Below are 12,237 nucleotides of genomic sequence, written 5' to 3'. Positions count from 1 at the left end.
TTACAAGAAGAAGAAGTGGTCAAGCAAGTTTGGAATGTGTAGGTGCTTCAAGATCCCGCATCAAATTCACCTTAAAAAGCTTTTGGAGGTAAAAATTTTGCACCTTTCCATCTAAATCCTTAGATCTAGCTAGGCTTTTCTAGTTTTGTCCATTTGGTTGGTTTTGGACCTCTTTTGATGAGTTAAGCAACTCCATAAGATGAGGATGGTAGATCTGAGGTCCCTTGGTCGTTTAGAAGCATAAAAATGGGATCTTGATGGATGTATAGGTCTCATGCATGGATTAAGGACCTTGAAAAGGTCTTAATGGAAGTGTTGGACGTTTATGAGGCATGCAAGGGCATAAAGGTTGCAACTTTATGCCTTAGGACGTTTTAGCAGACCTAGATCTGACTTTTGGTCATGAGGAAATCGAGCATTAAGCACTTAATGGAGAAAGTGCTTAAATTGGTTGTATGTGGGGCGTAACAAGTTGTACACTGTGCGTAGTCCCCAAACCCTCAGTACGTTGCGCGTACCAAGATGGTATGTTGGGCGTAGGCAACAACAATTAGGCCCTAAACTGTTTTGGGCCTTTGAGCCTTTGGGCCCATTTGGTTAGTGGGCTTGATTGAATTCTGTAAATTAAGGGCTTGACATCTATTATGGGCCATGGATTTAATGGTTGGGCCTTTTGGACCAAGAGGCCCATTAAGGATTTTGGACATGGACTTTTGGGCCCATTAGTCCTTGAGTGAGGAATTGGAGGTTGGGTTTTCCCCCTTAGTTAATTTAAAGCCCTAATGTTGTTTATGTTATTATTATTATTCAGCTCGGGAAATTACGGACTGTTAGGAGATCAGTTTTTATATTCAACAGACTGAGGTGAGTCTTCTCACCATATCTATGGGTTTAAGGCACCAAGGTCGGCCCATTATGTGATCATGGTATGTGTATGATAGTTATTTTATGATTTATCATGTTATGTGATTATATGGTTGTGTGGAAGACCCTGGGGGAGCGCGAGGCATTGGATATAAGACCATGTGGGGTAGATGATGGTACTCCTCGGTAAGTCCATGTGGGGTAGCCTATGACATTGGATGTAAGACCATGTGGGGTAGTCCATGGCAGTCCTAGGTAAAAATCATGTGGGGTATGTGTATGTGGATTGTGTGTGGTATGCTCTGGGGAACTCACTAAGCATTTCGCTTACATGGTGTTGATTTGTTTCGGGTACTTCAAAGCCTAAGGGCAAGGGCAATGCGTGATGGCGCGGCGTGCACTCTATCTCTCTTTTATTGACACATTTTGGGACACTCTGATGACTTAAAGGAAAAATAATGATGTAATGGATGTTGTTTTGAAAACGGATGTTTTGGGAATTTATGGTTTATGCAAATGATTGTGATTAATTAAAAATGAAAAAAAATTAATATGAAAATCGGATCGTTACATAAAATTTAGTAGTAAACCTAGAACTAGTTATGGAATCGTAATTCGTAATTAGTCTGCTACCAAATTTTATATAGAATATAAATACATGTTTATTTTGCTACTGGAATTACTACGGAACTAAATACTAATCTATTATGCTACATAATGATATTTCATAGCTACTATGTTATGAAATATTGTTACATAAATGAATTTTGTAGCTATTTTGCTACGAAATAAAATTACATAGGTATTAGACTACAAAATTTTGCTAAAACTGAATTTCCTAGCTGTTTTGCTATGTGGGAAAATCCATAGCAATTTTGTTATGGAACTAGATTATTTAGCTAATTTTCTACGTAACGAAATTTCATAGGTGTTTTTCTACAAAATGGTTTTACGAAATTATAATTCATAGTTATTTTTCTATGACATGAAAATCCATAGTTTTGCTACAAAAATTTGTTGTGAAATAGAATTTCATAGTTGTTTCACTAAGAAATGAAATTTCGTAGCTATTATGCTACAAAATATAACTACAAAATTAAACATTGTAGCTTTTCATCTATAGAATGAAAATCCATAACTATTATGCCTCCGAAATTTGGTTATGGGATTACGTAACCAAACAAGATTATTCTCTTAGTCCTATCTATCCATATCTCCATACACAATATCTTGAGTACCTATAATGATCACCACATCCGCTGGCATTGATGTTTGGAGATGAGTCAATGTCAAGTGCTCTGATTTTACGTTGGTAAGAAAAATAAAACTGAAATTTTATAGCTATTCTATGAATGAAAACGACAATTGTTCTGCTAGATAAGAAACCTATTGAAATGAGAGAATGAGATCGTGAATCAGTTAGGATATGAAAAACACACCCCACATTCACTTTAACCACAACCTCCCATCCCACTTAGGACAAATGAATTGATTTTGGTCCTTTGTCGACTGTAAGTGACTATTTAGTCTTAATGTTTTTTAATTCCTTTTTTTGTTTTTTTGTAATTTATTAAAAAATAAAAAAACACACACCGTTTCACCCTAACCCCAACCATCCATCCCAATTAGGACAAATAACATAAAAACCCTTGAGTTTTGCAGAAATATATATGGATTTTCCTTTTTTTGTATTTTAGGTTCATTAAAGTCCGAAGGTAAAAAAAAAAAAAAAAAAAATTCAATTTTACCTTTGTCCGTATTTCTGAATCATTATAGCCCTTACGATTGGAAGAAATGTTCGGTTTTACTATTCTTTCCGGTTTATTTATGTCAAACTTAAAGTTTTTTATGTCATTTATCAAACCATTGAGGTATTCTTTAGACTAGTTCCAAAACGTTGGTATTATTTATAAAAAACTATGGGTTGTTTTTTTTTTCTTTTTCTTAAAAAAAAAGCACTAAGGAATCTATATATATTTGGGATTTTAGCTGAAAAAACTCTCGTCGTTGCATGAGTTCTTTCAAAAATAAAACAACTTTTCAGTGGTTTTTTCGTACATAAAACGATTTTCCAATGCCTTTTTTTTTTGGAGAAAACATTGTTTTATGTAAATATAATGAATATATTAAGGAATTTCCCCACATAATATTGATTTTTCTACCCGTTTTCATTTTATTTCATTTCTTTTACACAGAGTTTTTGATAATACTCATCTTTATTTTTTGCTAGGTAAACATTCAAATGAAAAGAAAAATAACTTACAATGTTTGAAGACGACTCGGTTGATGGCACAACATGTTTATCTTTTTTATATTATTAGTTTTATTTTCTAACGATCGTGGCATAAATTTTTTTCTTGATGATGGTGTAAGGCCTAAATTTTGTTCATTTTAATACTTCAGTTATGAAGATCTAATGATGGTGATCAATGGATGACGACTATTTGTGAAGAAAGACCATACCAGTGAATAATGAACATGATTATTATAGTTTATTTGCTGTTGCTATTTACGAATTGTATACTTTTAACTTTGCGGTGATTGAGTTATACCTATGTCTTTTTAAATTTCTTTTTAACAAAACATGTAACCACCATTTTCATATTTCTTACTAAACACATACACAACGGGTTCCATACCCTTTGACATGGATTCCTTCACCCCAAACCCATCAGGAATTAGACAGGACTTGGTCAGAGATGAGAAGCATGAGGGTCACATCGCCTACAGTTTTCAATCTAATTAACTAATTTTTAATTCTTCTAAAGGATTTCAAACCAAATGTCCCTAACGTCAAAGTATCTCATTCTAAGATGCTAATCATCAAAATATGGTTAGAAAGAAAGGACTATCACCTTAACAATTTTGTATATATACTCTAAACTAGTTATCTAGTTTAACAACCAAATTTAACGAGTTATATAAGAACATAGCATAGTTTTATTCAATATTCCTCCATTCAAAAAGTAATCAAATAAATATACATCTTCCAATCATGATCCAGGTAATTTACCCAATAGATGATGGTTTTGGGAAAACCCCATGTATAAGTATGATATTAGATGGTAATGTACACTCTCACAATACATCTCAAAGATACCGTATTTGTAACCTTGAGCAGAGGGCTGTACAAAAAATATCACAAAGAAAAACAACCTATCACCACCTTATTGTTCTTGGGGTCTAAAAAAAGAATCCAGGAAACCTTTTTTCCAATAAAATCCCAAATCATCTCAACCATCTATAGCATCCACAGGAAGAGAAGTTGCCCTATGAAGAGCTTGAGGAAGCAAATAATTGTCCTCAAAACTTGTCTCTTCGCATGTCCCATCATTTATAGGAAAAGAAACAAAATGTGTCCCCGAAGCGAACGATTTTAGTAAATGATCATCATCCTTGTGTTCTATTGAAGATGACGATTTTTCTTTTGTATGTTTACTAGAGCTAGAATAAACTTTTGGAGCAAGTCCTAGTTGTTTATCTCTAAGCTCCCTTAGCTCCATCTGATATTTGGCCTTGAGCCATCTGAGTTCTTGTCTAATTTCATTTTCATAATCATCTGCAAAATCCTGTTGTTCGTGGGGAGTAGTTTCAGTTTCCTCCAATACCTTTAACTTCACCGCCTTCAAAACTTCTCGTTCTCCTGGTTCGTCCTCCGTACACGATTGATATTCACTCGTGCCCATTTCTGGTCCCTCGTGATGAGCCCATATATCGGAATATTGTAATCCATCAGATTGGCTCGAGACCACGGGTGCACCCTCGGTGACACAATGCTCAGACCCTTCAAATTGATAAGTTATTTCTTCAAAACGGCCATGGATGGCGGCACAATGGTGGCGCGAACAGTGAAGTAGGTTTTTTCCATTCGTGGTCCTTGCGGGTAAGTAGTTGATTCGGGAACCGTTTGGCTCGCAACTTTGGCAGAAACCGTTGTTCTCGTGATGCGGGCTTTCTTCTAATGGACTTAATCCTTTTTTCCACTCGGGCACTAAGCAAGAAATTTCACCATCGATCATGTCGGCTATCTTATGGACATCTTGATTGGTGATATCCAACTCGAAAACCATTTCATTTGCAACACTAAATGCTGTGTCGGATTCAATGTCGAAGGGGAAGTAAATATTCCGAACACGCCCTGCAAATATTTAGTCACCAATAATAGCTTATCACACAAGTTCCTTTTGATTGTTAAACAATGAAAAGTATAGAAATTAAAGCCTTATATCTTTACCACCATATCATCAATTAAGCCACTCAACTATTTTATGCTGTGATTAAACCGATATACTTTTTGGACTGTTCAAAAAGACTACACTTTCCACAATCACCTGGTTTTGATATCATGGTTTTCAGGGCAAAAATACAGAAAAGCATTACATACTTCCCACCATTTTATCGATTTAGCCACTAAGCTATTATTAATGCAATAAGAAGAAAAAAAAATAGTTCAGTAGATAATTCTACAAAGCGGTGAAAGTATGTGTTGTCTTTCCTTATTTTAGCCCGTTACTGGAAAAAGGGTTATTCTTCCGGCCGCAGACCGCCCCCACCCATAGCATGAAGTGAGATGCAAATCGAGTACACAGCAGGCCACTAGATGGTTGGGGACAATCCACAATGGAATTAAAAATTCCCACCATGCGGTTGTTGAGCCTCAAACCCTTGACCTTTTCCACAAGTATACCATCCTCAACAAATGGATGGGAGGGGGCTATTTTGCCCATTTTCACAACCAGGTAGGTAACCTAGGGAAATGGTTTGTTAAGGCCGTAAAAAAAAAGTACAATGGTATAATCAAACAACATAACAAAGTTAAGTGACAAAATGCTGTCAAGCAATAACAATTTTCTACTGGATCTATAAAAAGGCACATACACATACCTTCTCTATCGGCAATTCGTAGTCTTAAGAAGATGCCATCGTCATCTCCCCTCCTTCCCTTGATAGAAATATCGATGTCTTCAAGATGGTCTTGTTCTTGGGTTGTGAACAATTCAATTTCATTTCCTTCAAGTTCATAACCAAGATAGTTTGAGTAGTTATCGGTTGGTGGGCTGTTGGTAATTAAATGATTATTTATTAGAGGCATTCCGTCAAAATCTCTCCAATAATCAATCGGCCTCAAATCGTAGCCATAATCGTCCGGTTGGAGAAAAGGGTCTTTGAGTAGCTCTTTTGCTGGAAGCCTAAGAGAAACGGTAACTAGACATTTCTCCACAAATTGTCGCACTTCGGGGTCTTTAACTTTGTACAGCGCATCAGGTTTTTTCCCCTATTTGGAAACAAATTAAGTTATATGATCATATCTTGAATGTGATTTGATGAATATATATATATATATATATATATATATATATATATATATATATATATATATATAAGAAGTTAATGAGTTGATACCGAGATAACTTTCTTGTAGATCTGAGCGGGATGAGTACATTCACTATAAGGATATTCAAATGTGACCATCTCCAAAATGCACATTCCAAAAGCATATATATCCACCAATTCATTGTATTCCTCGGCATAAACCTCGGGAGCCATGAATTCTGGTGTTCCTGAGAGCAAACAAAAAGTTGCAAATATCAAAAGGGTTCTTCCAACAACCCCTGAGCCCCAAGAGCATCATGTGAGATGTAAATCAGATATGGAGCCCAATCCCACAAATGGAAAGTGGGAAAGACGAATTTAGTTGACTGTCATACGAAAATGAGTTAAATAAATGCATCTGCGAATTACAACAACTGGAGCCGTTACATAAATGAACTACTTTAGATGGAATGCCATTACGACCTACTGCTAAAACCTCCCATAAATAAAATATGTATGCATATCTAAGTTTAAGATATACTGCTAATTCATCAAAAATAATGATATAAAAAAAATAAATAAATAAAATTGTTTGAGGTAGGTATGTATGTATCAATTATCATATAGTATGTTTGTGCAAAAATACAACACAGGAAAGAATTAAGGCAGTGAAATCAAGGAAGGGGGAACTCACCAACACAGCGAGCAGCATGAGATTTACGCAGAATGGCTGCAAGCCCTAAATCACCAATCTTGACTTCTCCTTGATTCCCATTAACAAAAATATTATCACATTTAAGATCTCTATGGATAACAGGAGGATCATGGCTATGGAGATAGAGCAGGCCTTTCAAGATCTGTCTACACCAATGTTTAATTGCTCTTAGATTAACCCTCCTGTGTTTCTGCCTATACCTAACCCCAAATTCCAAAATCAATCAAATATCAGATCAAGAAACGCCCTGGCTCCAAGTCAAAGATTTTGGGATCAACTTACTGTCGAAGGGTACCAGAAGTGAACATCTCGGTCACAAAATTCATGTTCCTGTTCGCAGTATCAACCCAGGATGTGTAGAATTTCATGATATTGTTGTGTTTCAAGGTTTTCAGTAGATGGATTTCACAGTATAACCTCTCAAGATCCTCGGGACTTTGCAGGAAATCATACAGCTTTACCTGATTCCAGGCCACTTCTATGCCTTCATACTCATCGAAAGCCCTATAACTTGAAATTTTTTTAAAGAAGAAAAAAACACAAATCGATTTGTAAATCCCACATGATTATCTCGAAATTTCGAATACCGATCAAAAGTTTAGCAAGTTCTTACACTGTCTTTGAAGCTCCCTTCCCCAAAATCTCATTATACTGAAACAAGATGAATCGGAAGTTTTTAACTCATCATGGACTAACAAGAACATCAAGAAATCAGAAACCCCAAAAGGGGAAAAGAAAAAGTTTGGATTTTTACCCTTCCATATCTTCCGGTAGGATCTACTTCAACGAACTCAGACTCATCTGAATTAAGAGATGCAACACCGCCATTCATTATTTACTTGAGGGAGATGGGGCTGGGCTAATCACGAAGATAGATGAAGATGGGTTTTACTGCAAGTAGTGCAATAATTGTGGAAAGAAGAGAGGGTAGATTGAGATGGAGATTGGAATCCTCCTCGTTGAGTCCATCAGAAAAAAAAAGAAAAAAAAAAAAAAAAAAAAAAGATTAAGGAAAGATAGTCGAGATATTTCAACAACTCAGAGACAACGAGGCAAAAGATTTCTAAAAAGGCAAACACACATAAAAACTCTTTCTTTTTTCCTTTAGCCCCACAGACAGAAGCACACACATATCATGACAAAAACACCTCTCTTTCTTTTCTTGTGTCCTCTTTTCTATCTCTTCACGAGCCACCCACAGTCCCCCACACACACACATGCAATGGTGCCTTTGTCTACATATCAAATAAATTGTAGCCGGTCTGAACAAATAAAAAAACAAATTGTATCCACCACTTGAAAATATGGTCATAAATTTGTTTAGACTTTTGCTTCCCATATATCCTTGTCCTAACCCATATTCATTCTCTCAGATATAAATCAAAAATAGTTTTTTATAGCTTTTTTAAGTTTTTATTTCATATGCACATCACACTTTGAGTATTTTCAATAGGATTTTTTTTAATATTTATTACTATTGATTTTTTTTATTAACCATTTATATACATATTAATTTTGAGTTTCCTTATACACATTAATTTAACCCCATTGGACCATCATTATTTATTTATTTTTTTTTCTTTTATTCTATCAATCTATTTTCTATCGGGGTAGTTAATGCCTTGCTTTCCAGACGTATAATCCCTGGTGAAATTGTTGAACTTGATCACATATACGTGTCAGCTTCTTCTTCTCTGCAGTTTTGTTTTTCAACCAAATGCTTACAAACCTCGCTGATGCACCCACCATCTTACCCTAATCTCCATGAGTTTATTTATTATCAAGGTTAAATGAAATGCTTACAGAGCTCTTCACCGACAATTGATCCGGGTAAATATAAACCTCTCACATAATCCATTTGAAAACTCTACATCTTCTCCGTTGATGGTTTTCATTGGCAGGATGGTTTTCATTGGCTTAAAATCATAACTGATTTCTTCCCACCGGAAAAGTGCTCCAAAGTAGTTATGGGAGGACTGTCATTTGTGCACCGCCATCAATGCATACACCAACGCAACCCATGTCTTTGTCTACGTACATGCACATAGTATTTACCACCACTGTTTGCCTCCATATGTTGAAGGAAGATGGAACTAGGTCGCGATGCTCCTATCTTATTGAAGCCTCGATTTCCTTTTTGCTTATCTCCACCTATATTGTATACTAGGGCATACATGGCTGGAAGCAAACAAGGGCAGTAGGACCGCCATGAACGATCGACTCCTACCAAGAACTTTATTGACTCCTACTTTCTATGTCACCACCATCGAACCGACAGTACACCACCATCGGGTTTCAACATGAGTTTTGTCTCTTGCTGTTCCCGAAGCTATTAAAAAGGTACTCTATTGTTGATTCTGAAGCTATTCATTCCTCATAGTATTGCATCAGTAGTTTACCAAATTTATCCTTATTATGTTGGTGAATGAACAACTTGGATTCCAATTTATAGAAAAATAGAGGTCAGGCAGAATTTTTAGCGAATGATTTGATGAGAATAACACAGATGTGCTATATTTTTTTTGAAATTTTGTTGATCTATTTTCATATTTTTCAACAATGAAAATGTACTCATATGAAGGAAATAACAAAACCATATAAAACAACCACCATATATGTTTGTATCAGTAGGTGTCAAAGACTTGTAGAAAAATTCAGTCTGATGTCTACTTTGTTTCGACCTTTCAACAATCTTTTAGCTTTCTTGATAGGGTCAAAAGCATCATTTTGAACTCAAATCCAAAGAATGTTTGGGTTCCAAAGAAGTCATTTCTAGAACCCATAAAGAAGAAGGAAGTTTGGGTCCCCAAGAATACATTTGCTCATCCTGAAACAAAAGCAATGCATTAGAGTTAGAAAGAAACATTAGAATCAAAAGTGTCCAAAAAACAAGAGAGTAGTACAAAATCCTCGAGCCAATGTCTCTTTTTCTGATCAGAATCTTTCAGATGTGAGGTATGTTCAAAAACTCAATCTCAAATGGGTTCCTAAATTTGGCACGATGTGGCTACTTGCTGCATCCAAGAATTAACCCTTCGAATTTCCCGATTTTCTCCAGAAAAAATGTCAATAACTGCCATAAAAACTCTACCCCAAACATTTGTCTATCAATGTTCTTGGCTTTGGGTGTTCTTGGTGAGTTTTTAAATGCACAAAATTTGATGTTAGTTTGCTGCATTAAATCTGTATGTTGGTCTAGCTTAGTATTGATATGAAATTAGTTGTATTCTTGCTTAATTGTTTCGTGAAAACCACTCTTTGCAATTTATTCAGTTTACCAATCTCGAGGGGAATTGATTTATCAATTGCAAATTACAGGAACAATAAAAGGAACATATGATATGTGTTTACTAATAGTGATCTTGAAGTCCTCAACTAATTGCAAAGATTTCCCTTTTGTTATGCAATGTTAACCCATTCTACCAAAATTTCAAACTAAAATTACTTATTCACCCAAGGTCTTTGTTACCAATTATTGGTTTTTATTACTGTTTTTGTAACAGGACTAGTGAGCATACATTATCATCATCACGTACTTCTTTAGAAATCAAGAAAATGAACGAGACATTTTGGTTTATAATTCTCAAGACTTCACATAAAAACAAGGGATTGGAGGCTGAAAACCCAACGATTGGAATCTTATCATTCGAAGGCTCAAGATTGATGTGTAAAGTAGTAAATTTATGGCACTGCCTAACTGACAGCTATGTGTCAAGACTAAAAGAAGAACTCAGATATTCACTTGGCACCCGTACACTTATTTTAGATGATCATTCTTACCTTATCAATCTTGCCCTATCAAAAATCATTGATAACTTAAAGGGTGTATCAATCTCAGTGGCTAGGCTTGGAAAGAAGTGTGTGGACCCCATGTATCATAATCTTGACCATGTTTTCCACACCCTATTTGAGATTTAATCTCAAATGGTGTGGATGGGAATATAGGTTGAAGAAAATGGAAAAAAGGGTTAAAAAGATGAAGAAATGTGCTAATGTTATGTCATAGTTGCATGAAGAAATTGAAACATTATCTGATTTAGAAACCAGACTAAAAAAAATGCAGTTAAACAGTGTCAACCAAAGCCAACTTCTTGAGTTCCACCAGAAAGTGATATGGCAACATGAGGAAGTAAATGGGTTACGTGACATGTTACCATGGGTTCGAACCTTTGACTATATTATCCAACTATTTCTTAGATCTCTTTTCATAATAGTGGAAAGGATAAAAAAAATTATTATTTCATTTCCATTTTGTAAATAGAAAACAATACTAAAGTTAAAATTGTACAAAGAGTCTATCGTCAAGTAGTTGACTTTCAATACAAACACCTTTAACCTTTGCAAAGCAATTGACTTTCAATACAAACACCTTTGACCCTTGCGAAGCAAGGGTTACCCCTCCAGTTTATTATTATTAGATCATATAATTTATTTGTGTTTTTGTATTAATCATTAAATATATATTGAATAGTTAATCTGTTTTTATGTTTTGTCATTTAACTTCTTCATATTTTAGTTACATTTCCATTATATCTTATTAAATATATTTTAGTTTTAAATATTTTTTATTTATTAACCAATTAATTATTTTATTAAATATTTAATGGCATTTTATTTATGAAATATAAACTTATAATGATTATATAATTTTTTCAATCTTTTTGTGACTATTCCGTAATAGTTTTTTCGTATTAAATTCATGAACGATACGTAGTAATATATTTTTTCTGTAACAATTTATTGTAATCTTTTTAATAAATTAAAAAACCATGTGCGTTTAAAACTTAAATAATTAAATAAGAACGTTTTTAAGAACTTTTTAGATAGATAATGGTAATTAGTTAAATTTGTATATAAAAAAATCTAAGAAAGAAACCAACCATTAGATAAGTTATTTAATTAGAGGTTAAAGTTTTTTGAATTGGTGCTCAGACCATAATTTTAAGTTTTATTATAATTTAATCATTGGGATGCTCTTACATATTTGTATATGTTTATTTAAGAAAAATTGAATGTACGAACTATCTAGTTATATTATTTTTACTTCATATTTGTATATGTTTATTTTGGAAAAATCTTATACCGGATGAACGAACTATCTCTTATATATTTTAAGTTCTATTATAAATTATTTTGGAAAAATCTTATACCGGATGAACCAAGTATCTCTTATATATTTTAAGTTCTATTATAAATTATTCATTGGTGATGCTCTTACATATTTATGTTTATAACAAAAATCAAGTTTAAAAAGCTATGATATATATATATATATATATATATATATATATATATATATATATATATATATATATATATATATATATATACACACACACACACCA

At 34.1% G+C, this 12,237-nt stretch overlaps 1 protein-coding gene across 1 annotated transcript; it reads right to left on the bottom strand.

The window, feature by feature from the left end:
- Positions 1-3,781: 3,781 nt before the first annotated feature.
- LOC145014146 (putative serine/threonine-protein kinase WNK9) lies at positions 3,782-7,904 on the bottom strand. Its single transcript, XM_078972522.1, has 7 exons — positions 7,647-7,904; positions 7,506-7,543; positions 7,175-7,402; positions 6,872-7,092; positions 6,268-6,425; positions 5,749-6,139; positions 3,782-5,002 (listed from the first exon to the last, which is right to left on the bottom strand). Exons 1-7 carry the CDS (start codon positions 7,722-7,724, stop codon positions 4,098-4,100), a joined length of 2,019 nt encoding a protein of 672 aa, XP_078828648.1. The 5' UTR covers positions 7,725-7,904; the 3' UTR covers positions 3,782-4,097.
- Between the last annotated feature and the right edge of the window lie 4,333 nt (positions 7,905-12,237).

This window comes from Lactuca saligna, chromosome 9 (assembly GCF_052625555.1).
Source record: "Lactuca saligna cultivar CGN05327 chromosome 9, ASM5262555v1, whole genome shotgun sequence".
Classification (NCBI taxonomy): Eukaryota; Viridiplantae; Streptophyta; class Magnoliopsida; order Asterales; family Asteraceae; genus Lactuca; species Lactuca saligna.
The sequence above is the reverse complement of the archived record's forward strand: the minus strand, read 5'-3'. Positions and strand labels throughout refer to the sequence as shown.